The following is a 26994-nucleotide window of genomic DNA, read 5'->3' as shown; positions in this document are numbered from 1 at the left end:
TCCCCTCAACACGGTGGTTCCCCTTCCCAGCATGCCCCACTCCACACACACTTCCCTCATCGACCCTCCCCTCAACACAGTGGTTTTCCTTCCCAGCATGCCCCACTCCACACACACTTCCCTCCCTGTCAACGCCCTCCAACATCGGGTGCGTTCCCCTTCCACTCCGCATGCCGCCCTCGCGCCGACCCTCCTCATCAATGCCTCAATACGATGGTTTCCCCCGCTTCCTGCCTGCAGAAACGCATATGGTTCCACGCCTTCGGCTCGTAACAGCATGACGTCCACAGTGATGGAGGCGACTCGGAGGGTGTCCGGTTCCTGCAGGCCCTCAGGGAAGCAGAGTCCATCGCTCTGTTCTTCTGAGTAGCCATAGAGGCGAAGGACGTCCCGTCCGCCCTGCAAAAAACAAGGGGTTGAGGGAGAAAATCAAAAGAGCGGAACAGGCAGGGGGGTATACAGGTTGGTCTCTCTCTGAGACACATTATCTGAAAAAGGACCGGTTTCTGTTTGGAAGCTGGGCCTTGTCTGTGGCGGGCGCTAAATTATAGAACCCAAGAAAGGCACGCCAGGCTTATTCTATTAGAAAACGTCCGAAATCTGTAAAATCAAGAGGGAAGGTACTTTGAATCAGTCCAATCAGGGAGAAGCAGTGGAGTAGGAGGTTAAGAGCTCGTGCATCTAATCTGGAGGAACCGGGTTTGATTCCCAGCTCTGCCGCCTAAGCTGTGCAGGAGAGAAAGGGGGGATATAAATCCAAAACTCTTCTTCTCTTCTTCCAATTTTTTCAATTCGTATAAAGCTAGTGGTCCCCAACCTTTCTGAGACTGCCGGCACGTTGTGGGCCCCAATACGGCATGGCAGGTGCGTTAACAAAATGGCCGTCGCAGAAACCCTGAGGGGCAAAAGCCGTACCGGGCCCCGCCCACTTCTGATAAATACTTGGTGGGCACCGAGCCGGGGACCTCGACATAAACCAAGAAATAATGGAAGTTCAAATAGGAGATAATAAATAAAACCAGACACGGGTTGGGGGGGGGGGGAATCTCTCTGTCACCTGGATCGTGTCGACTGTGTCAGCGGAGGAAGGCGGAGGTTGTTAGAGACTTGACCGGCAGCGCCATGAAGCCCGCTTAGCTTGTCTTGCGGGTTCAAGAGGTTGCGCATCCGGTATTTTTTTTCAAAAGAGGATGTTCCAGAGCGGCTCTAGGATCATCTGCCAGAGTTTTTTTTTTGGCCTGGGAGAGGATTGGTTGTTTGGAGTCGTCTCTCGCTCTATTTTACACACGTGCGTACACTTCCACACAGCCCCGGATCTCTGGGAGCCCCACACTGTAGGTACAACCCTTCAGACCCCCACAGTGCAACGGGCCACACATGCAGACTGCCCCAAAAGGAATAAAGGTGGCCAATAAACATCTATATATATAAAAAGCTAACAGTGTTTTTGTTGATGATAGTATAACTCAGTAACTGCTGGGCACATTCCTCTGAAAATTCCCAGCCACTATAGTCAGCCAGGCGAGAGTGTTTTTAGATGTTCACATACCTGAAATTTCACACCTGGCCCAGGTAAAATGCCCTTTTCCTGGCGGTCCATGGTGAAGGACATGCAGCTGCCTGTAGATGGCTATGGCTTTGTTGCGTGCTGCTTAGAATGTTCACTCAGATGGCCAGATATGAGCAGTGGAAACAGTACATAGGCAGTAACTCGAGTGGAAGTGAAACACATACATACACATACACACGAGGGAGAGGGGAGGGAGGGAGAGGGAGGGGTGGCATGCAAGGGAAGAGAGGGAGAGAAAAGGGACAGAGGGGGAGGCATGCAAGGGAAGAGAAGTGAGAGAGGGGAGACGGTGAGGGGTGGCATGCAAGGGAGGGGAGGCAGGGGGCCCAGCATCTTGATATGACCCACCCACCCTAGCGGAGGGAAAGGGAAGGGAGGGAGGGGGAGGGGTGGCATGCAAGGGAAGAGAAGTGAGGGAGGGAAGAGAGTGAGGGGCACACACATCACTGACATCGCACAGTATCAGGCTGCGTGTTTGCATGAGCATGTACTGCTGGCCTCTGCAATTGATTTGCTGCTACTCTTCCTTTCCCATTTCACCACAATAAGCCACAGCAACGCGTGGCCGGGCCCTGCTAGTTTAGCATAAATAAATTGCGTGTCCCTCCAGCTTCCAAGCATTCAGCAGAGCCCTGCATACATTTCTGCCTCCTCGTTTCTGCCACCAGAGGGCGAGATCCCTTGTTCTGTGGTGTTATTTTCTACCCTGCCTTCTTAGAACATGCTGACCCCAATAATTTCCCCGCCAAGCTGGCTCTTCACACCCCCAAGCCAACCCTTTCTTGCTACCTCCCCCCCCCCCATCCTGGTTTTCCGATTCTCTGCTTTCTCTTCCCCGCTCATTCTTCTCAATCAGCTGCCTACCAGGCAGAAATCCGACTGGTGAAGCTTTTCCCGGCAGGCAGATGCAGCGATGGGGAAATGCTTCCCTTGCTGAATTTCTGAGGCAAAGGAGCTTTTGGAGGAAGGGGGGGATCAGGAATTCGGGTCTTGCCGTTGCAAACCTTCCACATGTCCTACCAGCTCGGTTTCCCCCTCTTACCTCTCCCTGAGTATTGGCCCGTATGATGCCCTTCACGTCGATCTCTCGGTACTTCTTCGCCGGGGGCAGAGACATCTCCACCAGCCGCTGCAAAGACTCTGGGTTGAGCTCGGCAGGACTCTGTATCAAAGCAGCCACCAGCTGGTCTCGGAGGCACAGGAATTGAAGCTCCATGTCTGCCACGGGCCGCAAAGAGGAAACAGAAACAGCACAGGAGAAGTAAGACCCTAGTTTGCAAAGACCCCCCTGGGTGGGCCCTTCTCAGACTCTACATCAGTGATGGCGAACCTTTTCGAGACCGAGTGCCCAAACTGCAACCCAAAACCCGCTTATTTATCGCAGAGCGCCAACACCGCAATTTAACCCGAATGCTGAGGTTTTCGTTTAGAAAAAACGGTTGGCTCCGAGGCGTGCGTTACTCGGGAGTAAGCTTGGTGGTAGTCATTGGCTTTGCTTTGAAGCAACCGTGCAACTCTTCGAACAGGTGAATCACGACCCTAGGAGGGTTGACTCAGAAGCAAGCCCCATTGCCAGCAACCGCACTCACTCCCAGGTAAAGGATTGCACTTTAGTTCTTCGCATGAAAATCAGTGGGGTTTAACAGCGCTTAACAGGGTTACCTACACTGCTTCCCCAAAACTAGGTCTTAGGTTTAATACTAATAATCGAGCCCAGTGGCCCAGGCCAGCCTAGATGTGTGTGGGGTGGCCGATGGGCGACTCTGTTTGTGTGTGCCCACAGAGAGGGCTCTGAGTGCCACCTCTGGCACCCGTGCCATAGGTTCGCCATCACTGCTCTACATTATTGCTATTTATTTATTAAATTTTGTACCCTGCCCATTCCCAACCGAGGGGACACACCCGTAGCCCCCGGTTAGGGGCTGATCGTACTAGGAACTCCCCGACCTGTCTCTTTAAACGCAAGTCATCAAAAGGGAGGTCTCCGCACACCCCCACCCCAAAATTGATTTGTTTTAATTCGATTTGTATGCCGCCCTCCCCACAAGGGCTCAGAGCGGCTCACAATAATCAGTTAACATATAAGATCCGAATAAACAAACAATTATAATAAACAAACAGTTATCATGGCTAAAATCCAACCCCATCTGGTTAAAATACGTTTCAACTTAAAACCAACTAAAACTTTACAAACTTCAAATAAGAGTTGAAATAAAACCGGGAAGAGGTGTGGGGTTCAGGGGGCTGCAGGTGGAATTGTGCCCCCCCCCCCCCGCTATCAAAGCCATGAGCGGCAGGACCCCCCTTTTTTTCCAATATGATCGCCCCCATCTTCAATTGGGAGGGGGAATCCCTGCCTCCCACTTTCACTTCTTTGCAAAAATCTAGTGGGGGGGGGGGAGGAATTGCACCTGATGAATTAAAGGAGGGGGGGGTTTGAGGCTTCCTATCTTGCCCCCCCTCCTCCGCCCAGGAAATGGGGAAGGGGGCGCCTTACCTTTTTTCTGGGGGGGGGGGAGATGAGGACCCAAGAGCCCCCCCCCCTTCTCATGCGAAACTCCCAACAGCTGGTGGCACAACAGGGAGCCGGGAGGAGGCAGGAAATGAAAGCACAAGCAAACCGAGGGGAAAACAAGAAACCAACCCCACCCGCCCTGCAAAGAGAGACACCCGCAGACGGGGAGGAAGAACTGCACGCGCTCCGGCGGGACTCAGGGCCACGGGGGTCTCTGAGCGTGAGCAGAGTGCAGAACGGGGGGGGGGGGAGCAACGAGGGTCCAAGCTGGCAGGGCGAGATCAACCCCGCAATGATGCTCTCGCTTTAATGCAAAGCGCGCCCCTCTGGATGTATGTAAAGCACTAGGGAAGGGGGGGGGGTAGATCTTGGATGGGGGGGTCACGGGGGCGTGGCCCGAGATCCTGGATTTGGGGGCGTGGCTAAGCCTTGGAAACCGACTTCTGCAAAAGTGTTTTGGAAGCCGACTTTCTTTTAGTTGGAAAAAGGATTGGGGGGGATAAAACAGGGGGGGGGGGTTTGTGATTTCATGGCCCCACTAATGTTATGCACAAAAAAAATCCGGGGCGGGGGAACAGGTGGAAGGAGGCGGGCGGGGGGACGCCCCCGGGGGCGGAACGTGTGAATCCGAAAGCAAAAGCGAGTCGCTTTGCCCGTGACTCCGCAGCTCTCGCTTCGCTCCGGGAAAAGACCCCCCCCCCCCGCAAAAAAACAACAACCCTGGTTTGACACCCCCCACCCACCGAGCCATGGCCAAGACCTGCACCATCCAAGTCAGCAGTGAGACGCGGAAAAAGGTGGGGAAGGGGGGAGGGTCGAGAGGGGGGAGGAAGGGGCATGCGGGGGGGCGGCTCCTGTCTCCCTCGCTCAGCACCCCCCCCCCAAAGGGCCTCTGGGGGCTTCTGCAGTTCACCTGCTCCTCTTTTCCGTCTTCCTAGATGACCGACTTCAAAGGCTCCCTGTCCAAAGAGGTAGGAGGCTGTTGCCGCGTGAGGATGCCAATTTCCAGGGGGCTCCTGGGGACCCCCTGAAATTACAGCCGATCTTCTTCAGACTGCAGAGATCAGCCCCCCTGGAGAAAAGGGGGGCTTTGGAGGGTGGGCTCTATGGCCTTGTACCCCAGCCTCCATCCCCAAATTGCCAGGGCTTTCCCAAACTGGAGCTCACAACCTTACCCCCCCACCCCGCCGCCATTACCCACTGGGGCCAGGGGGGACCTAGCAACCCTCATTCCTCCCCACCTTATCAAATCCCCCTCCCCTCTTACACTTATTTATCTACCCCATCCAACAGGCAGAAGAATTTCTCTCCACATTTTTACCTGCCAAAATACTTCAGCTGGATCTGTTTTTGAAGGTAGGAGAACTCCAAGGTGGACACTTTCTTGCCGTCTCACTTTCTTGCTTCACGTTTAACCGCGTTCCTTGTGGCGGTGGCGGCTATGCGGAGCCTCCATGACCAGAGGCAGTGTACCTTTGAATGCCCATTGCCGGAAGGCCACAATTTAGGGAGACTTTCTGGTGCGCCGCTATGGGAGACGGGATGTGGGACTGAGGCTGGTCTGATCCTGCAGAGCTCTTTGTATCCCCCCTTTTCTAGGAAGACAAACTGAATATTAAAGATCTGTCGGTCCTTCGCGCCCCACTGGATATCCCCATTCCGGACCCCCCTCCCAAAGAAGATGAGGTGAGACATTAGAGGGGTCCTTCCGTCCCCACAAAATTCCATCCCCAGGAAACATACCTGTAATGAAAGGACATGTCCATATTTTTGTTTGGTTTGTTTCCCTTACAGATGGAGACAGAGAAAGAGGAGAAGGAAGGTGAGTGGAAACCTAATTGGAGGGAGGGGGGAACTGGATTGTGGGAAGGGGGCTCTCTCAAGGTATTCGGTGGATTTACCACCATTTTGTTCCTTGCCCCCAGCCCCCAAATGTGGCTTCCTTAAGGGTAACGAGTTCATTGTGTCCCTTTTGGATCGGGTCAAACCTGAAATCCGGGAGTTCCGAGAGAAATGCATCTTGGTGAGTTGGCGACATTCCAACTTCCCTGCATCCTTAGATGCACACCGCTGCGACCATTTCCCCGGCACTGTGGCCCCTTCCGCACATGCAGAATAATGCTTTTTCAATCCACTTTCAATGCACTTTGCAGCTGGATTTTACTGTGCAGAACAGCAAAATCCACTTGCGAACAGTTGTGAAAGTGGATTGAAAGTGCATTATTCTGCACGTGCGGAAGGGGCCTGTCAGCAGCTGAGGGGGTTGTGGGCCACCAGGCTCTGAGCTCCAAATTCCCCTCTCTTCATTCCCCAACAGGTTGCTACCTGGATTCAGTACATGATTCCCAGAATAGAAGACGGCAATGATTTTGGGGTGGCAATTCAGGTAAGGGGTCCCGCGGCACTCGCTCATGAAACCTGTGTGTCTCCTGTCCATCAATCACACACTTCTCCTTGCTGCCCCCTTTCCTATGGCAGGAGAAAGTCCTGGAGCGGATCGTGGCCTTGAAGACCAAGGCGGATGGGTTCCAGACTACCATCGCCAAGTAAGTGGTTGTGGGGCAGATTTTAAAAACGCGCCTGCCGGCTCAAAAAGGTGGGAGATCTCTGTTGTAGATAATAGTCTAGCAACAGACTCTTGCGCTGTAGCTGTCCTAAACACCAGCACCGCGCTGTGTTCCAGGTATTTCTCAGAGCGTGGCGATGCCGTAGCCAAGGCCTCCAAAGAAACTCACGTGGTAAGTAGCAAACATTCCACTCCCTTAGGAGTCAACCGTGTTTCGTCCCACTCCAAAACCTGACCAAAAACCTACTGCAGAGTGACTGCTTGGAAATCTTCCCCCAGGCCTCAAAGCAAGCATCCTAGAATTGGGATGTTCATTAGGAGAACGGCACTGGGGCAGTGAGCGTCCTCGAGGCGGAGTCTCTTGACAGTCCGATTTGCACTTCTTAATTTTTTCCAGATGGATTACCGGTGTCTCGTTCACGAACGAGATGAGGCTGTCTATAGGGAAATCCAGATGATAATGCTCGATATCCGTGGGTTTTATGTGAGTATATTTGGCACAGGGCGGTCGGCTTGAGGAAGAGAGGAAAGTGAGCGCAGTCTCTTAATATTTCCTGTTTTGTTTCGGCACAGGCTGAGCTGTACCACATCTTGAGCAAAAACCTGGAGAAACTGACCAATCCCAAGGGGGAAGAGAAGCCATCCATGTACTGAGATACACTCTCCAGTGGATTCTGGCAAATGTCTCTGCCCTTTTCCCCAGTTGCCTCATAGAAAGAAAAGGGTCTAGGGTAGAGAAATGTAGAAGTCTATACAAAATTGCCTCTGCTGGGTCAGAAACAAACAACAGAATGAAATGTGCTACTCCTTTTTTGTTCACAGACTCTGTAAAACTGAATGAAATTAAAGGTATTAAATGTCATATTTTCCAGTGATCCTTTTTTTTACTACCATGTTTCCCCGAAAATAAGACAGTGTCTTATATTAATTTTTGCTCCCAAAGATGCGCTATGTCTTATTTTCAGGGGATGTCTTATTTTTCTGTGTTCTGTTCGTCGGGCATGCTTCCAAACAAAAGCTTTGCTACGTCTTACTTTCAGGGGATGCCTTATATTTCGCCCATCAGCAAAACCTCTACTACGTCTTATTTTCAGGGGATGTCTTATATTCGGGGAAACAGGGTAGCTAATTTTTGTTCAGATTTTTTTGTTTCTCGTTCCTGGAATATTTGGGGATATTTGAGGTTAGGGCCTTCTCAGTCGTGGGACACAAGCTTTGGAACTTTTCCGCCAAGTTGATTTCTCTGTCCCACTTTTGGTTGCCATTTTCCACCGGCAAGTAAAGACTTTTTTTGTTTTATTCAGCATTCCCTCAGTTGTCCCTCCTTCCTGACCAATGTTTTAATCGCCGGCTGTTGTGGGTTTTCCGGGCTGTGTGGCTGAGGTCTGATCGTTTTTACGCTTACCGTTTCACCCGCACCTAAGCTGGCACATCATGGTACAATGTGTAAGCAGACAAAATACATACCCCGTCACACAATAGCTCCATACTGTGTCACAAAGAGAAACGCATCTTACGGTGATGTGCCTCTGAAGATGCCAACCATACTAGCTTGTGTAATTACATACAGGCTAGCTTGTGCACCCCAACACACGCCAGCTGGGTGACCTTGGGCTAGTCACAGCTTCTCGGAGTTCTCTCAGCCCCACCCACCTCACAGGGTGTTTGTTGTGAGGGGGGAAGGGCAAGGAGATTGTCAGCCCCTTTGAGTCTCCTGCAGGAGAGAAAGAGGGGATATAAATCCAAACTCTTCTTCTTCTTCACGGACTGCAATTCCCATCAGCCCCTGCCAGCACGGCTAATTGGCCATGCTGGTAGGGGCTGATGGGAATCGTAGTCCATGAACCTCTATTTTAAATTGTTTGCCACCTTAGTGGCCTTTATGAGAATGGAAAGGCTTGGCTCGGAGCCGGAAGTTCCGGTAAAGATGACTCGGCTTCAGCCTCAGTCATGAGCACGAGACGAGCGAGAGGCGTGGAAAGAGCGGAGGGGCGGGACTTGAGAGAGGAGGCGGGGGAAACCCGGCGCCATCAACAGGATAGGCGGCGTAACCAATGGGGAGGACGGAAGGGAAGCCCGCCCTGCGATTGGTGCGTGGCTGTCCAATCAGGGATTTTGAGAGGCAAGCGTGCCGCAGGAGGGGAACCCTGGACAGCAGCCATTGGATATGATGGAAAGGTGAGTGGAAGTGGATGGAGGGGGGCAGGAAGTGGGTGCAGCTTCCCCCCCAGGAATCTCCTGCCTGGGTCATAGAGCTGAGCTGGGGAAGGGGTTCTCTAACATAGGGTTGCCAAGCTCCCGATTGCAAATTCCTGGGGATTTGGGGCAGGGGGGGAGCACAGCCAGGTATAATACCATAGAGTCCTCCTTGCAAAATAGCCATTCTCTCCAGGACAGCTGATCTCTGCCATCTGGAAATGAGTTGTCACTCTGGAAGATCTCCAGGTTCCACCTGGAGGTTGGCAACCCTAACCCTGAACCCTGCTGAGTGGAATATTATTGTTGTTGTTGTTGTTGTTTAATAGTTTTTTATACCGCCCTCCCCCGAAGGGCTCTGGGTGGTGCACAACATATTAATCTACACAATAGAGCACAAATCTAACCATGCCAAATACAACTATAATTACAAATACAGCTCTATTTGGGTTGAAACAATTAAAACCCTCATTTAAACACAGCGTTCCAATATATGCCATCCCGCGTCCGACAACTAAAACCCTCCCAGAAGGGGAGCGGTAGGTCCCCCAGATGTTATTAGAGTGGGGAGGGGTGGTTGTGATTCTCTTGGACGCTTGAGAGCTTGCCTGTTGTGGGCGGTGGGATGTGGATTGTCAGGGAAAATCGGAATCCGAAATGTTTATCCTAACTTTTATATGGAATTGGAAAATAAAAGTTTCTGAGCCGACGGCAACAAATACCTGACCCGAAAGATAAATTGTTATACTGAGCCCTGAGTGTGACTATGGATTGTCCCCTTGTCAGTTTAAACCAAATACCACCCTCCCACAGAGGTGACTCGGCGCCTCAGTTTCACCTCTTGCATGACTTACCATCACCTTGTCGGATTGGTGATTGCAATATTCCTTCCACCACATGAGAGGGAATATACCAATAAGAATTGCAGTGCTGGTTTTGATTTGATCTGCTTACCCAATCAGGTGAAGTTGATTTTTTAACGTGGAGTGTTGTATGTGTTTGCATCCCCCCCCCCCCCCCCCCCCCCCCCCCACCCCCCCCCCCCCCCACCCCCCCCCCCCCCCCCCCCCCCCCCCCCCCACCCCTTGGCCCTCCCTGCCCCCCCCCCCCCCTTCCCCCCCCAGCCCCCCTGCTTGCCACCCCTCCCCCCCCCCCACCCCCCCCCCCCCCCACCCCCCCCCCCCCCCACCCCCCCCCCCCCCCACCCCCCCCCCCCCCCACCCCCCCCCCCCCCCACCCCCCCCCCCCCCCACCCCCCCCCCCCCCCACCCCCCCCCCCCCCCACCCCCCCCCCCCCCCACCCCCCCCCCCCCCCACCCCCCCCCCCCCCCACCCCCCCCCCCCCCCACCCCCCCCCCCCCCCACCCCCCCCCCCCCCCACCCCCCCCCCCCCCCACCCCCCCCCCCCCCCACCCCCCCCCCCCCCCACCCCCCCCCCCCCCCACCCCCCCCCCCCCCCACCCCCCCCCCCCCCCACCCCCCCCCCCCCCCACCCCCCCCCCCCCCCACCCCCCCCCCCCCCCACCCCCCCCCCCCCCCACCCCCCCCCCCCCCCACCCCCCCCCCCCCCCACCCCCCCCCCCCCCCACCCCCCCCCCCCCCCACCCCCCCCCCCCCCCACCCCCCCCCCCCCCCACCCCCCCCCCCCCCCACCCCCCCCCCCCCCCACCCCCCCCCCCCCCCACCCCCCCCCCCCCCCACCCCCCCCCCCCCCCACCCCCCCCCCCCCCCACCCCCCCCCCCCCCCACCCCCCCCCCCCCCCACCCCCCCCCCCCCCCACCCCCCCCCCCCCCCACCCCCCCCCCCCCCCACCCCCCCCCCCCCCCACCCCCCCCCCCCCCCACCCCCCCCCCCCCCCACCCCCCCCCCCCCCCACCCCCCCCCCCCCCCACCCCCCCCCCCCCCCACCCCCCCCCCCCCCCACCCCCCCCCCCCCCCACCCCCCCCCCCCCCCACCCCCCCCCCCCCCCACCCCCCCCCCCCCCCACCCCCCCCCCCCCCCACCCCCCCCCCCCCCCACCCCCCCCCCCCCCCACCCCCCCCCCCCCCCACCCCCCCCCCCCCCCACCCCCCCCCCCCCCCACCCCCCCCCCCCCCCACCCCCCCCCCCCCCCACCCCCCCCCCCCCCCACCCCCCCCCCCCCCCACCCCCCCCCCCCCCCACCCCCCCCCCCCCCCACCCCCCCCCCCCCCCACCCCCCCCCCCCCCCACCCCCCCCCCCCCCCACCCCCCCCCCCCCCCACCCCCCCCCCCCCCCACCCCCCCCCCCCCCCACCCCCCCCCCCCCCCACCCCCCCCCCCCCCCACCCCCCCCCCCCCCCACCCCCCCCCCCCCCCACCCCCCCCCCCCCCCACCCCCCCCCCCCCCCACCCCCCCCCCCCCCCACCCCCCCCCCCCCCCACCCCCCCCCCCCCCCACCCCCCCCCCCCCCCACCCCCCCCCCCCCCCACCCCCCCCCCCCCCCACCCCCCCCCCCCCCCACCCCCCCCCCCCCCCACCCCCCCCCCCCCCCACCCCCCCCCCCCCCCACCCCCCCCCCCCCCCACCCCCCCCCCCCCCCACCCCCCCCCCCCCCCACCCCCCCCCCCCCCCACCCCCCCCCCCCCCCACCCCCCCCCCCCCCCACCCCCCCCCCCCCCCACCCCCCCCCCCCCCCACCCCCCCCCCCCCCCACCCCCCCCCCCCCCCACCCCCCCCCCCCCCCACCCCCCCCCCCCCCCACCCCCCCCCCCCCCCACCCCCCCCCCCCCCCACCCCCCCCCCCCCCCACCCCCCCCCCCCCCCACCCCCCCCCCCCCCCACCCCCCCCCCCCCCCACCCCCCCCCCCCCCCACCCCCCCCCCCCCCCACCCCCCCCCCCCCCCACCCCCCCCCCCCCCCACCCCCCCCCCCCCCCACCCCCCCCCCCCCCCACCCCCCCCCCCCCCCACCCCCCCCCCCCCCCACCCCCCCCCCCCCCCACCCCCCCCCCCCCCCACCCCCCCCCCCCCCCACCCCCCCCCCCCCCCACCCCCCCCCCCCCCCACCCCCCCCCCCCCCCACCCCCCCCCCCCCCCACCCCCCCCCCCCCCCACCCCCCCCCCCCCCCACCCCCCCCCCCCCCCACCCCCCCCCCCCCCCACCCCCCCCCCCCCCCACCCCCCCCCCCCCCCACCCCCCCCCCCCCCCACCCCCCCCCCCCCCCACCCCCCCCCCCCCCCACCCCCCCCCCCCCCCACCCCCCCCCCCCCCCACCCCCCCCCCCCCCCACCCCCCCCCCCCCCCACCCCCCCCCCCCCCCACCCCCCCCCCCCCCCACCCCCCCCCCCCCCCACCCCCCCCCCCCCCCACCCCCCCCCCCCCCCACCCCCCCCCCCCCCCACCCCCCCCCCCCCCCACCCCCCCCCCCCCCCACCCCCCCCCCCCCCCACCCCCCCCCCCCCCCACCCCCCCCCCCCCCCACCCCCCCCCCCCCCCACCCCCCCCCCCCCCCACCCCCCCCCCCCCCCACCCCCCCCCCCCCCCACCCCCCCCCCCCCCCACCCCCCCCCCCCCCCACCCCCCCCCCCCCCCACCCCCCCCCCCCCCCACCCCCCCCCCCCCCCACCCCCCCCCCCCCCCACCCCCCCCCCCCCCCACCCCCCCCCCCCCCCACCCCCCCCCCCCCCCACCCCCCCCCCCCCCCACCCCCCCCCCCCCCCACCCCCCCCCCCCCCCACCCCCCCCCCCCCCCACCCCCCCCCCCCCCCACCCCCCCCCCCCCCCACCCCCCCCCCCCCCCACCCCCCCCCCCCCCCACCCCCCCCCCCCCCCACCCCCCCCCCCCCCCACCCCCCCCCCCCCCCACCCCCCCCCCCCCCCACCCCCCCCCCCCCCCACCCCCCCCCCCCCCCACCCCCCCCCCCCCCCACCCCCCCCCCCCCCCACCCCCCCCCCCCCCCACCCCCCCCCCCCCCCACCCCCCCCCCCCCCCACCCCCCCCCCCCCCCACCCCCCCCCCCCCCCACCCCCCCCCCCCCCCACCCCCCCCCCCCCCCACCCCCCCCCCCCCCCACCCCCCCCCCCCCCCACCCCCCCCCCCCCCCACCCCCCCCCCCCCCCACCCCCCCCCCCCCCCACCCCCCCCCCCCCCCACCCCCCCCCCCCCCCACCCCCCCCCCCCCCCACCCCCCCCCCCCCCCACCCCCCCCCCCCCCCACCCCCCCCCCCCCCCACCCCCCCCCCCCCCCACCCCCCCCCCCCCCCACCCCCCCCCCCCCCCACCCCCCCCCCCCCCCACCCCCCCCCCCCCCCACCCCCCCCCCCCCCCACCCCCCCCCCCCCCCACCCCCCCCCCCCCCCACCCCCCCCCCCCCCCACCCCCCCCCCCCCCCACCCCCCCCCCCCCCCACCCCCCCCCCCCCCCACCCCCCCCCCCCCCCACCCCCCCCCCCCCCCACCCCCCCCCCCCCCCACCCCCCCCCCCCCCCACCCCCCCCCCCCCCCACCCCCCCCCCCCCCCACCCCCCCCCCCCCCCACCCCCCCCCCCCCCCACCCCCCCCCCCCCCCACCCCCCCCCCCCCCCACCCCCCCCCCCCCCCACCCCCCCCCCCCCCCACCCCCCCCCCCCCCCACCCCCCCCCCCCCCCACCCCCCCCCCCCCCCACCCCCCCCCCCCCCCACCCCCCCCCCCCCCCACCCCCCCCCCCCCCCACCCCCCCCCCCCCCCACCCCCCCCCCCCCCCACCCCCCCCCCCCCCCACCCCCCCCCCCCCCCACCCCCCCCCCCCCCCACCCCCCCCCCCCCCCACCCCCCCCCCCCCCCACCCCCCCCCCCCCCCACCCCCCCCCCCCCCCACCCCCCCCCCCCCCCACCCCCCCCCCCCCCCACCCCCCCCCCCCCCCACCCCCCCCCCCCCCCACCCCCCCCCCCCCCCACCCCCCCCCCCCCCCACCCCCCCCCCCCCCCACCCCCCCCCCCCCCCACCCCCCCCCCCCCCCACCCCCCCCCCCCCCCACCCCCCCCCCCCCCCACCCCCCCCCCCCCCCACCCCCCCCCCCCCCCACCCCCCCCCCCCCCCACCCCCCCCCCCCCCCACCCCCCCCCCCCCCCACCCCCCCCCCCCCCCACCCCCCCCCCCCCCCACCCCCCCCCCCCCCCACCCCCCCCCCCCCCCACCCCCCCCCCCCCCCACCCCCCCCCCCCCCCACCCCCCCCCCCCCCCACCCCCCCCCCCCCCCACCCCCCCCCCCCCCCACCCCCCCCCCCCCCCACCCCCCCCCCCCCCCACCCCCCCCCCCCCCCACCCCCCCCCCCCCCCACCCCCCCCCCCCCCCACCCCCCCCCCCCCCCACCCCCCCCCCCCCCCACCCCCCCCCCCCCCCACCCCCCCCCCCCCCCACCCCCCCCCCCCCCCACCCCCCCCCCCCCCCACCCCCCCCCCCCCCCACCCCCCCCCCCCCCCACCCCCCCCCCCCCCCACCCCCCCCCCCCCCCACCCCCCCCCCCCCCCACCCCCCCCCCCCCCCACCCCCCCCCCCCCCCACCCCCCCCCCCCCCCACCCCCCCCCCCCCCCACCCCCCCCCCCCCCCACCCCCCCCCCCCCCCACCCCCCCCCCCCCCCACCCCCCCCCCCCCCCACCCCCCCCCCCCCCCACCCCCCCCCCCCCCCACCCCCCCCCCCCCCCACCCCCCCCCCCCCCCACCCCCCCCCCCCCCCACCCCCCCCCCCCCCCACCCCCCCCCCCCCCCACCCCCCCCCCCCCCCACCCCCCCCCCCCCCCACCCCCCCCCCCCCCCACCCCCCCCCCCCCCCACCCCCCCCCCCCCCCACCCCCCCCCCCCCCCACCCCCCCCCCCCCCCACCCCCCCCCCCCCCCACCCCCCCCCCCCCCCACCCCCCCCCCCCCCCACCCCCCCCCCCCCCCACCCCCCCCCCCCCCCACCCCCCCCCCCCCCCACCCCCCCCCCCCCCCACCCCCCCCCCCCCCCACCCCCCCCCCCCCCCACCCCCCCCCCCCCCCACCCCCCCCCCCCCCCACCCCCCCCCCCCCCCACCCCCCCCCCCCCCCACCCCCCCCCCCCCCCACCCCCCCCCCCCCCCACCCCCCCCCCCCCCCACCCCCCCCCCCCCCCACCCCCCCCCCCCCCCACCCCCCCCCCCCCCCACCCCCCCCCCCCCCCACCCCCCCCCCCCCCCACCCCCCCCCCCCCCCACCCCCCCCCCCCCCCACCCCCCCCCCCCCCCACCCCCCCCCCCCCCCACCCCCCCCCCCCCCCACCCCCCCCCCCCCCCACCCCCCCCCCCCCCCACCCCCCCCCCCCCCCACCCCCCCCCCCCCCCACCCCCCCCCCCCCCCACCCCCCCCCCCCCCCACCCCCCCCCCCCCCCACCCCCCCCCCCCCCCACCCCCCCCCCCCCCCACCCCCCCCCCCCCCCACCCCCCCCCCCCCCCACCCCCCCCCCCCCCCACCCCCCCCCCCCCCCACCCCCCCCCCCCCCCACCCCCCCCCCCCCCCACCCCCCCCCCCCCCCACCCCCCCCCCCCCCCACCCCCCCCCCCCCCCACCCCCCCCCCCCCCCACCCCCCCCCCCCCCCACCCCCCCCCCCCCCCACCCCCCCCCCCCCCCACCCCCCCCCCCCCCCACCCCCCCCCCCCCCCACCCCCCCCCCCCCCCACCCCCCCCCCCCCCCACCCCCCCCCCCCCCCACCCCCCCCCCCCCCCACCCCCCCCCCCCCCCACCCCCCCCCCCCCCCACCCCCCCCCCCCCCCACCCCCCCCCCCCCCCACCCCCCCCCCCCCCCACCCCCCCCCCCCCCCACCCCCCCCCCCCCCCACCCCCCCCCCCCCCCACCCCCCCCCCCCCCCACCCCCCCCCCCCCCCACCCCCCCCCCCCCCCACCCCCCCCCCCCCCCACCCCCCCCCCCCCCCACCCCCCCCCCCCCCCACCCCCCCCCCCCCCCACCCCCCCCCCCCCCCACCCCCCCCCCCCCCCACCCCCCCCCCCCCCCACCCCCCCCCCCCCCCACCCCCCCCCCCCCCCACCCCCCCCCCCCCCCACCCCCCCCCCCCCCCACCCCCCCCCCCCCCCACCCCCCCCCCCCCCCACCCCCCCCCCCCCCCACCCCCCCCCCCCCCCACCCCCCCCCCCCCCCACCCCCCCCCCCCCCCACCCCCCCCCCCCCCCACCCCCCCCCCCCCCCACCCCCCCCCCCCCCCACCCCCCCCCCCCCCCACCCCCCCCCCCCCCCACCCCCCCCCCCCCCCACCCCCCCCCCCCCCCACCCCCCCCCCCCCCCACCCCCCCCCCCCCCCACCCCCCCCCCCCCCCACCCCCCCCCCCCCCCACCCCCCCCCCCCCCCACCCCCCCCCCCCCCCACCCCCCCCCCCCCCCACCCCCCCCCCCCCCCACCCCCCCCCCCCCCCACCCCCCCCCCCCCCCACCCCCCCCCCCCCCCACCCCCCCCCCCCCCCACCCCCCCCCCCCCCCACCCCCCCCCCCCCCCACCCCCCCCCCCCCCCACCCCCCCCCCCCCCCACCCCCCCCCCCCCCCACCCCCCCCCCCCCCCACCCCCCCCCCCCCCCACCCCCCCCCCCCCCCACCCCCCCCCCCCCCCACCCCCCCCCCCCCCCACCCCCCCCCCCCCCCACCCCCCCCCCCCCCCACCCCCCCCCCCCCCCACCCCCCCCCCCCCCCACCCCCCCCCCCCCCCACCCCCCCCCCCCCCCACCCCCCCCCCCCCCCACCCCCCCCCCCCCCCACCCCCCCCCCCCCCCACCCCCCCCCCCCCCCACCCCCCCCCCCCCCCACCCCCCCCCCCCCCCACCCCCCCCCCCCCCCACCCCCCCCCCCCCCCACCCCCCCCCCCCCCCACCCCCCCCCCCCCCCACCCCCCCCCCCCCCCACCCCCCCCCCCCCCCACCCCCCCCCCCCCCCACCCCCCCCCCCCCCCACCCCCCCCCCCCCCCACCCCCCCCCCCCCCCACCCCCCCCCCCCCCCACCCCCCCCCCCCCCCACCCCCCCCCCCCCCCACCCCCCCCCCCCCCCACCCCCCCCCCCCCCCACCCCCCCCCCCCCCCACCCCCCCCCCCCCCCACCCCCCCCCCCCCCCACCCCCCCCCCCCCCCACCCCCCCCCCCCCCCACCCCCCCCCCCCCCCACCCCCCCCCCCCCCCACCCCCCCCCCCCCCCACCCCCCCCCCCCCCCACCCCCCCCCCCCCCCACCCCCCCCCCCCCCCACCCCCCCCCCCCCCCACCCCCCCCCCCCCCCACCCCCCCCCCCCCCCACCCCCCCCCCCCCCCACCCCCCCCCCCCCCCACCCCCCCCCCCCCCCACCCCCCCCCCCCCCCACCCCCCCCCCCCCCCACCCCCCCCCCCCCCCACCCCCCCCCCCCCCCACCCCCCCCCCCCCCCACCCCCCCCCCCCCCCACCCCCCCCCCCCCCCACCCCCCCCCCCCCCCACCCCCCCCCCCCCCCACCCCCCCCCCCCCCCACCCCCCCCCCCCCCCACCCCCCCCCCCCCCCACCCCCCCCCCCCCCCACCCCCCCCCCCCCCCACCCCCCCCCCCCCCCACCCCCCCCCCCCCCCACCCCCCCCCCCCCCCACCCCCCCCCCCCCCCACCCCCCCCCCCCCCCACCCCCCCCCCCCCCCACCCCCCCCCCCCCCCACCCCCCCCCCCCCCCACCCCCCCCCCCCCCCACCCCCCCCCCCCCCCACCCCCCCCCCCCCCCACCCCCCCCCCCCCCCACCCCCCCCCCCCCCCACCCCCCCCCCCCCCCACCCCCCCCCCCCCCCACCCCCCCCCCCCCCCACCCCCCCCCCCCCCCACCCCCCCCCCCCCCCACCCCCCCCCCCCCCCACCCCCCCCCCCCCCCACCCCCCCCCCCCCCCACCCCCCCCCCCCCCCACCCCCCCCCCCCCCCACCCCCCCCCCCCCCCACCCCCCCCCCCCCCCACCCCCCCCCCCCCCCACCCCCCCCCCCCCCCACCCCCCCCCCCCCCCACCCCCCCCCCCCCCCACCCCCCCCCCCCCCCACCCCCCCCCCCCCCCACCCCCCCCCCCCCCCACCCCCCCCCCCCCCCACCCCCCCCCCCCCCCACCCCCCCCCCCCCCCACCCCCCCCCCCCCCCACCCCCCCCCCCCCCCACCCCCCCCCCCCCCCACCCCCCCCCCCCCCCACCCCCCCCCCCCCCCACCCCCCCCCCCCCCCACCCCCCCCCCCCCCCACCCCCCCCCCCCCCCACCCCCCCCCCCCCCCACCCCCCCCCCCCCCCACCCCCCCCCCCCCCCACCCCCCCCCCCCCCCACCCCCCCCCCCCCCCACCCCCCCCCCCCCCCACCCCCCCCCCCCCCCACCCCCCCCCCCCCCCACCCCCCCCCCCCCCCACCCCCCCCCCCCCCCACCCCCCCCCCCCCCCACCCCCCCCCCCCCCCACCCCCCCCCCCCCCCACCCCCCCCCCCCCCCACCCCCCCCCCCCCCCACCCCCCCCCCCCCCCACCCCCCCCCCCCCCCACCCCCCCCCCCCCCCACCCCCCCCCCCCCCCACCCCCCCCCCCCCCCACCCCCCCCCCCCCCCACCCCCCCCCCCCCCCACCCCCCCCCCCCCCCACCCCCCCCCCCCCCCACCCCCCCCCCCCCCCACCCCCCCCCCCCCCCACCCCCCCCCCCCCCCACCCCCCCCCCCCCCCACCCCCCCCCCCCCCCACCCCCCCCCCCCCCCACCCCCCCCCCCCCCCACCCCCCCCCCCCCCCACCCCCCCCCCCCCCCACCCCCCCCCCCCCCCACCCCCCCCCCCCCCCACCCCCCCCCCCCCCCACCCCCCCCCCCCCCCACCCCCCCCCCCCCCCACCCCCCCCCCCCCCCACCCCCCCCCCCCCCCACCCCCCCCCCCCCCCACCCCCCCCCCCCCCCACCCCCCCCCCCCCCCACCCCCCCCCCCCCCCACCCCCCCCCCCCCCCACCCCCCCCCCCCCCCACCCCCCCCCCCCCCCACCCCCCCCCCCCCCCACCCCCCCCCCCCCCCACCCCCCCCCCCCCCCACCCCCCCCCCCCCCCACCCCCCCCCCCCCCCACCCCCCCCCCCCCCCACCCCCCCCCCCCCCCACCCCCCCCCCCCCCCACCCCCCCCCCCCCCCACCCCCCCCCCCCCCCACCCCCCCCCCCCCCCACCCCCCCCCCCCCCCACCCCCCCCCCCCCCCACCCCCCCCCCCCCCCACCCCCCCCCCCCCCCACCCCCCCCCCCCCCCACCCCCCCCCCCCCCCACCCCCCCCCCCCCCCACCCCCCCCCCCCCCCACCCCCCCCCCCCCCCACCCCCCCCCCCCCCCACCCCCCCCCCCCCCCACCCCCCCCCCCCCCCACCCCCCCCCCCCCCCACCCCCCCCCCCCCCCACCCCCCCCCCCCCCCACCCCCCCCCCCCCCCACCCCCCCCCCCCCCCACCCCCCCCCCCCCCCACCCCCCCCCCCCCCCACCCCCCCCCCCCCCCACCCCCCCCCCCCCCCACCCCCCCCCCCCCCCACCCCCCCCCCCCCCCACCCCCCCCCCCCCCCACCCCCCCCCCCCCCCACCCCCCCCCCCCCCCACCCCCCCCCCCCCCCACCCCCCCCCCCCCCCACCCCCCCCCCCCCCCACCCCCCCCCCCCCCCACCCCCCCCCCCCCCCACCCCCCCCCCCCCCCACCCCCCCCCCCCCCCACCCCCCCCCCCCCCCACCCCCCCCCCCCCCCACCCCCCCCCCCCCCCACCCCCCCCCCCCCCCACCCCCCCCCCCCCCCACCCCCCCCCCCCCCCACCCCCCCCCCCCCCCACCCCCCCCCCCCCCCACCCCCCCCCCCCCCCACCCCCCCCCCCCCCCACCCCCCCCCCCCCCCACCCCCCCCCCCCCCCACCCCCCCCCCCCCCCACCCCCCCCCCCCCCCACCCCCCCCCCCCCCCACCCCCCCCCCCCCCCACCCCCCCCCCCCCCCACCCCCCCCCCCCCCCACCCCCCCCCCCCCCCACCCCCCCCCCCCCCCACCCCCCCCCCCCCCCACCCCCCCCCCCCCCCACCATGTATGTATGTATGTATGTATTTAACTGCCTTGGAGAAGATGGCGGCTCTGGAGGGCGGCTTCTTTGGCATTATACTCCAAACGGAAGACCCTCCCCGTCCCAAACATCACTTCCCTCAGGCTCAATCTCCAGGAATTTCCCAGCCCAAAGTTGGCAACCCAAGACAAAACCTCTGCTATAACTGGAAGATTATAATCTAGTGGCTAGAATATTGGATTTCAGAGACCCAAGTTTAAATCCCCATGCGGCCATGGAATTTGCCGACAGAAATCAATAGTCTGACCTCTCTCAGTCTAGCCTACCTCATAAGATTGTTGTGAAGATAAAATGGAGGATAGGAGAATCCTTAAAGTAAGGATGGGATTGTACTGTTGAAGGCTTTCGCGGCTGGAATCACTGGGGCTGTACGGCTGGAATCACTAGGGTGCTGGGTGGTTTCCGGGCTGTATGGCCAGGCTGTATGGCCGTGTTCCGGGCTGTATGGCCATGTTCAGATCCTCTGAAGATGCCAGCCACAGATGCAGGCGAAACGTCAGGAGAGAACGCTGCTAGAACACGGCCATACAGCCCGGAAACCACACAACACCCCAAGGGTGGGATTTTAAAAATATACTAGACAGATAGAAGAGTAGGCAAGTCTAGAAGTATCGTCCCATAAGTTTTCAACCCATTCACGGTCCATTTGTTTCAGTGGGAGTCCCTTCCAATGCGTGTCAAACTATCGCAGGAGATAAAACCCATGCAAGTAGGCCATTGTAAGATTTCCATTTTCTAAGTAGAGGGAAATGTTTGCATCGAATTGGGGTGCAGCGCCTGAACTCGTCCCCAGTTCTTGCTCCATCTCAGTTCTGAATTCTGCTCAACTTTTCAAACTTATTTTTTGGGGTTCTCCCTTAGTTGGCAGAAAGAAACACAGATTCTTGAGCACGAGGAAGACATTCGACCCTGCTCCCAAGAAGCTAACCGAGCCCTCCGTTCAGATAATTTGAAAGCACAAAATGAAACACACACACACAAACAAACAGATACACACACACTGGGAAGCCTATAATCTCCACTAAAACACAACCAGAAAGCGAGAGAATCTGGGATTCCTCCCTGAAGAAGAAAGAAAATAAATTCACAGTATTCTCAGGGAAGAGAGAGAGACAGTGAGTCGGCCCTTTTCTGCCACATGCTGACTAACGGGAATATGGGAGAAAATATGGGTGAAAGAGATACTCCCGCCTCCGAGCTCTTGGCTTCTCTCGATTAGAGTAGGCAGGCATCATAATGAGATCACCACTAAGCTGGAGTGTTGCAGCTGTGCCAAAGGCTAGATTTGGTCCTGCCTCTGCCACTGGCTCACGATTTGACCTTGGGCACATTTCCAGTTTCACGCCACAGTGCAAAATGGGAATCGTGTTGACGAGCAAAGGCAGAAGAATCATAGAGTTGGAAGAGACCCCCAAGGGCCATCAATCCCAACCCCCTGCCATGTAGGAACACACAATCAAAGCACTCCTGACAGGTGGCCATCCAGCCTCTCTTTCAAAACCTCCAAAGAAGGAGGCTCCACCACACCTCCGAGGTAGTGCAAGAAGGCGTGAAGAAGCAGCCCCCTGCCAACCTGCAGGACTCCCCTGTATTAAGTTGCCCCTTCTCGTGTCTGAAATGTCAGAACAACTCAAGACTGAGTTCCCTTCCCCTAGAATTAAAATTCCGGTCTCCCTGTCTTCCCCCCAATTCCACTCACTTCCTTTTTCTTCCGGCGTTCCTCGTCCTTCTTGGGGTCCGGCACGGGGATGTCTAACTCGGCACGGAGCGAGATGAGGTCCGAGACATTCAGTTCGGGGTCCTGGGTGGAGAAGAAGAAAGTCCTGCTGTCCTCTGCCCCATCCAGCCTCCTTTCCTTTTTTGGACATCTGTAAGCTCTCTGGGGCAGGGTCTCTCTGGCCTTTCAACCATCACAGTGATAACCTGGCCAGCACTAACTGAAATCCTACTTGTATTGGACAGGCAGCCCCTAAAAAAAAATTTCACAACAAATTTCTGACTCCCAAAAGCACACACAGGAGCAGCAGTGGCGTAGGAGGTTAAGAGCTCGTGTATCTAATCTGGAGGAACCGGGTTTGATTCCCAGCTCTGCCGCCTGAGCTGTGGAGGCTTATCTGGGGAATTCAGATTAGCCTGGGCACTCCCACACACGCCAGCTGGGTGACCTTGGGCTAGTCACAGCTTCTCGGAGCTCTCTCAGCCCTACCCACCTCACAGGGTGTTTGTTGTGAGGGGGGAAGGGCAAGGAGATTGTCAGCCCCTTTGAGTCTCCTGCAGGAGAGAAAGGGGGGATATAAATCCAAACTCTTCTTCTTCTTCCTCTTCCCCCAGAAACCGCTTCCTCCCCCACCCAAAGCACTTAGCCAAATTTCTACATTCTGGAATGAGGATTTCAAGCTGGGGGGGGGGGGGGAGGGCTGCCCTGATTCCTCTAACTCACAGATGTCAAACTCGCAGCCCTCCAGATGCTGGCAGGGGATGATGGGAGCTGGCAGGGGATGATGGGAACTGTAGTCCATAACATCTGGAGGGCCGCGGTCTAACTGAACAAGTTCTTGGTACATCTGAACCTGCAATTCATTCAGACGTGATGCAGCATTCCTCAAAAGGGGCCTTCCGTTTTGCTTACTGGTGGGGGCAAAGTTTGAGGAGATGCTATGGGCTGATGGGAATTGTAGTCCATAACATCTGGAGTGCCAAAGGTTCGCCACCACGGCGCTAAAACCTTCTGTTATCCTACTCCAATTCCTGAGTACTTTTCTTTTGATCCCCAAGTTTCCTTCTGACTGCAGCCTCTCTGGCTGCTTTGGAGAGTGGTCTCTATGGTATTATACCTCATGGAAGTCCCTCCTCAAATCCCATTCCCAAAGCTATAGGAATTCCCTAAACCCAAGTTGAAAAACCTACACGAACCCCACAGCAACACCGCCCCTTCCTAGGGCCCGCTGTGTCCCAGCCCTGTCCCTTATGTTTACAGGTGTTCAAACACATTGAGTCCCCCCCTCTCCACCCTCTTGATCTCACCAGCCTCCCCCCCACCCCCCCCACCAGTCTTCCTTAAAAGCTTTCCACCGAGACACCCACCCACAACACCCATGCCAGCGGGCTCACCTTCAAAAAATTACTTAGCTCCGCAATCTTTTCTGGAAAACGCCGAGCAACTAGTTCTTCAGCCTGGGGGGGTGGGGTGGGGGGGACGAGAACGCGAGGGGCGGGGAACAGAGGAAAAAGCACCCAGGTTAGAACTCCGTCAGCAAATGAAAGGGAAATCTCTGCCAAACATTTAAAAACGGATGCAAATTTGCACTTTGAAATGCCACGTCTCCCGCAAAGTATCATTCCAGTGGAGCCTGAACTTTTATCAAAGAATCCCGCAAACCAAGAAATGCACTCCGCCCATGGTCAGAGGCACTCCCGTTTTTTCATGCTCCGACCAGAACACTGGAGATAGGTTGGGTTTCTCGGCTTCAGGGCTGCCGGGCCCAGCCCTGCTCCCCCACATTTTCTGCCTGGAGCCTGAGAATTTCCTTCGGGGGGACCCTCATGCAAACACCCCACATTTCCATGGGATCACGGGAGGCTCTCTGCAGCAAAAGCAGCCGGCATCTCACCTGAGCACAGAGGTTCTTCCTGAAGGACTCCACCTGCGAAGAAGAAGCGAAGGAGCCGGAGAGAAAGAAACATGAGAAGTCTGACATGCTAAAAGTTGCACTGGAGAAGACTATTGTGCGCCTGGGCAGTGTGCCAGCCGCCCCCCTGCGCGCCCTGGTGCGACACCCGATCCTCCCGCACACCTGTTCCCCCAGCCTGATGTGACAAGCCACACAGCAGAGTGCCAAGTTCGAGTCTTGCCCCCCCAAACTTTGTAGGAAAAGAAACAGGAGTCAAAAAGGACCCTCCCCTGTGCCAACCCAGAGCCAACGAGGAGCCCCAACCCCCTCCCTGCCTTTTGGCTCCCCCCTCCCCACTTTGACACCCCCAACCCTGCATCTCGCAAATTGGGGTCCTCTCTGCCCTGGATCTGCGGCAATCCAACAGGTAAAGCTTCCCAATGGGAAACACACACACCCCGCTCCCGGGAGCCCGACCCGTTGGATCGCTGCCTGCAGGCAGCCCCACCACTCACCTGCGCTTCGCACTCGGGGGAGACGCGCAAGGTGTCGGCCATGATCCCGGCTGCGGCAGGCGAGGAGGACCGAACCCCGAAAGCCCGGCGGGGGTGGCGGGGAGAGGCCGGCGCGTCCCGCCCCAAAGCGAAAACGAAACGAAGCGAGGAGGAGGAGGAGGAGGAGGAGCCGAGAAGCGGCCCGCCGGGACTTCCCGTGCGAGAGACAGGCCGAAATCCGACAGGGGCAGCCGGTGCAACACCTGCCTGCCCGGGCTCCGCTTGCAGCTGATGCACCTGGACTCTGGTCCTTGCATTTCTGTCCTAAAGGTGGGTGGGTGGAAATGCACGTCGTTTTGCACCCTGCCCTTCCCCCCGCGCATCATAAAGTGCGCCCACCCTCACGACACCCCTGCGAGGTGGGCGACTGCTGGGCAGCATGGGGTGAACTTCACGCCGGAGGGGGGGATTTGAACTCGGCTCTCCCTTGAGCGAGGCCAGAGGAGAGGTCGCTCAGACCCAGTTCTCCTTTATTGCAGGGCTACAGGTGGGCACCCCAGAGCGGGCACAGCCTGAACCGGCCTTGGCACGGAGCAGCCATATTGTGGCCAAAGGGCCGTGCCAGGAAATGGCGGGCACGACTGCCAAGAGATAACGCCTCGGCCGCTGAGAGAGGGCAGAGCTTGCGGGGGAATCGTTCAAGGCCAAGCGCCTGAAATATTATCGCCTTGCTTTTTTCTCTCCGCAGGAAGCCGTCCACACCAACAGCGCACAGGATCCGGGCACCGGGAGTGCCAGCGTCTCAGTGGTGCCAAAAAGCACAAATAAATCTTTGGCTGGCCTCAGGTGATGCAATTCCCATAAACCCAAACAGGTCGGCCTGGTCCCCAACCCACGCAGCCCTGGCGATGCTGGCTTTCCTTTCATGAGGGAACCAGCCCATCCCTCCTCGGAGACAGCGCGAGATGGCCCCTTTCCTGATGAAGGACCTGTACTCTGTGCAAGCTCAGATTCACCCTTGAGGCACTGCTTTGCATGGCCCACTGGTGACCGTAGGAAAAGGAACAGGGCCCCAAGTGACCCTCTCTTGCAGGTTCGAGGCCTATTCCTTGGTTTCTGCCCCTTTGAATCATTGATCCTCCTTGATCTCAGATTACAAATGCCTTAGTAGACCAGGTGCTCAGGAGCAGCAGCAGCAGCAGAAGGCCATTGCTTTCACCTTCTGCCTGTGAGCTCCCAAAGGCACCTGGTGGGCCACTGCGAGTAGCAGAGTGCTGGACTAGATGGACTCTGGTCTGATCCAGCAGGCTCTTTCTTATGTTCTTAAGGCCATTGCTTTCACCTCCTGCAGGTGAGCTCCCAAAGGCACCTGGTGGGCCACTGCGAGTAGCAGAGTGCTGGACTAGATGGACTCTGGTCTGATCCAGCAGGCCAGTTCTTATGTTCTTATCCTACCTTTTGGGATCCAAAAACCAGAAAATCCATGCAACGTGTGGCATTAGGACCGACCTCTTAAAATGGCACGAGTTCAAGGCACGTGAGTGGACCTGCCTTTTGTTAGTAAATGTCAGGACCAGGGAGTAGAGGTGCGTTTTGTAACCTGCACATTTGTGGACATGAACACCAAGGGGCCACGTCGTGCTCAGACCACCATCTCAGTGGCTGAGTGACATTTCAAACAGGCGAGATCAGCACGTCTAGGACAGTGGTGGCGCACCTTTGGCACTCCAGATGTTATGAACTACAATTCCCATCAGCCCCTGCAGCCATGCTGGCAATGGCTGATGGGAATTGTAGTCCATAACATCTGGAGTGCCAAAGGTTCGCCACCACGGGTCTAGGGGATTGAAGTCCCCAACCTTTCTGAGCCTGTGGGCACCTTTGGCATTCTGGCTCAGCCCAGCGGGTGCAAAAACAAAATGGCTGCCGCAAGCAATGGCCAGTGGCAAAAATGGCCACTGCAGTTTGCCTTCCCTCACGGGGAAGATCCTTGTGCTGTGGTGGCAGCTGTTTACCAAGACAACGTTTTAAGAAATATGTGCAGCCGATCAAATCTCTAGTGGCCAACTAGAAGCCTTGCTGGGCAAAAGTCCCACCTGGCATTTGGCGGGCATCATGGTAGAGACCCCAGTATAGGAGCGCTGTTAAGTAGGACTTAGAAGCAGCAGTGGCGTAGGAGGTTAAGAGCTCGTGTATCTAATCTGGAGGAACCGGGTTTGATTCCCAGCTCTGCCGCCTTAGCTGTGGAGGCTTATCTGGGGAATTCAGAGTAGCCTGTGCACTCCCACACACGCCAGCTGGGTGACCTTGGGCTAGTCACAGCTTCTCGGAGCTCTCTCAGCCCCACCCACCTCACAGGGTGTTTGTTGTGAGGGGGGAAGGGCAAGGAGATTGTAAGCCCCTTTGAGTCTCCTGCAGGAGAGAAAGGGGGGATATAAATCCAAACTCTTCTTCTTCTTCCTGTGTTTTGAACTAGCAGGAAATACGTTACCTGCTAACAAATCAATGAGTCTCTCAAGAACCCTCGAAAGTGGCTAGCCAGGAGAGCAAGAGGGGTGTCCTCAAACCAAATGGAGTAGCTAAGACAAGAATCATCCTTCATGCAAACCCTGTAGAAAGCCAGACAGGCGGGGAAGGTTCTAGATTAGAAAACTAAAATGGTAGGGAGGGCCCATGTCGGAGCTCCCAAGCTTTGGGCCCAGGAGGGTGAGCAGAACGCCAAAATGGCCTGCCACAAGAGGCCGCACCAACCACGAAATGCCAGGGTGGGAATATATACATCACTCTAATAGGAACTCTTGAACGTTTCAGGCAGACGCTCCAGTTAACGGGACGCCTCTTAAAGTTAGCACGTGGTTTTAAGGCGCAGCAGTGGCGTAGGAGGTTAAGAGCTCGTGTATCTAATCTGGAGGAACCGGGTTTGATTCCCAGCTCTGCCACCTGAGCTGTGGAGGCTGATCTGGGGAATTCAGAT

At 67.8% G+C, this 26994-nt stretch overlaps 2 protein-coding genes and 1 long non-coding RNA gene across 4 annotated transcripts; 1 reads left to right on the top strand and 2 right to left on the bottom strand.

The window, feature by feature from the left end:
- Positions 1-263: 263 nt before the first annotated feature.
- LOC125444729 lies at positions 264-4193 on the bottom strand. The gene is made up of 4 exons (XR_007246245.1): positions 4068-4193; positions 2613-2788; positions 1058-1238; positions 264-399 (listed from the first exon to the last, which is right to left on the bottom strand). It is a non-coding gene; the product is annotated as an uncharacterized LOC125444729 (long non-coding RNA).
- A 62-nt stretch (positions 4194-4255) lies between these two features.
- Positions 4256-7513, top strand: PSME2 (proteasome activator subunit 2). 2 transcript variants are annotated; one of them, XM_048517349.1, is made up of 12 exons: positions 4256-4417; positions 4753-4882; positions 5024-5056; positions 5379-5441; positions 5685-5771; positions 5880-5907; positions 6011-6108; positions 6403-6471; positions 6564-6631; positions 6769-6823; positions 7049-7135; positions 7225-7513. In XM_048517349.1, exons 1-12 carry the CDS (start codon positions 4395-4397, stop codon positions 7303-7305), a joined length of 822 nt encoding a protein of 273 aa, XP_048373306.1. In that variant the 5' UTR covers positions 4256-4394; the 3' UTR covers positions 7306-7513. The 2 variants fall into 2 exon arrangements, with proteins under 2 accessions (XP_048373306.1, XP_048373307.1); XM_048517350.1 differs by lacking the exon at positions 4256-4417 and having other exon boundaries at positions 4561-4882.
- A 14101-nt stretch (positions 7514-21614) lies between these two features.
- On the bottom strand, positions 21615-24418 carry LOC125444728 (formin-like protein 5). Its single transcript, XM_048517351.1, has 4 exons — positions 24042-24418; positions 23527-23559; positions 23027-23089; positions 21615-21716 (listed from the first exon to the last, which is right to left on the bottom strand). The coding sequence occupies exons 1-3, from the start codon at positions 24404-24406 to the stop codon at positions 23077-23079; spliced, it is 411 nt and encodes a 136-aa protein (XP_048373308.1). The 5' UTR covers positions 24407-24418; the 3' UTR covers positions 21615-21716; positions 23027-23076.
- Between the last annotated feature and the right edge of the window lie 2576 nt (positions 24419-26994).

Source organism: Sphaerodactylus townsendi, linkage group LG15 (assembly GCF_021028975.2).
Source record: "Sphaerodactylus townsendi isolate TG3544 linkage group LG15, MPM_Stown_v2.3, whole genome shotgun sequence".
Taxonomy (NCBI): Eukaryota; Metazoa; Chordata; class Lepidosauria; order Squamata; family Sphaerodactylidae; genus Sphaerodactylus; species Sphaerodactylus townsendi.
This window is presented reverse-complemented; position numbering and strand designations above follow the sequence as displayed.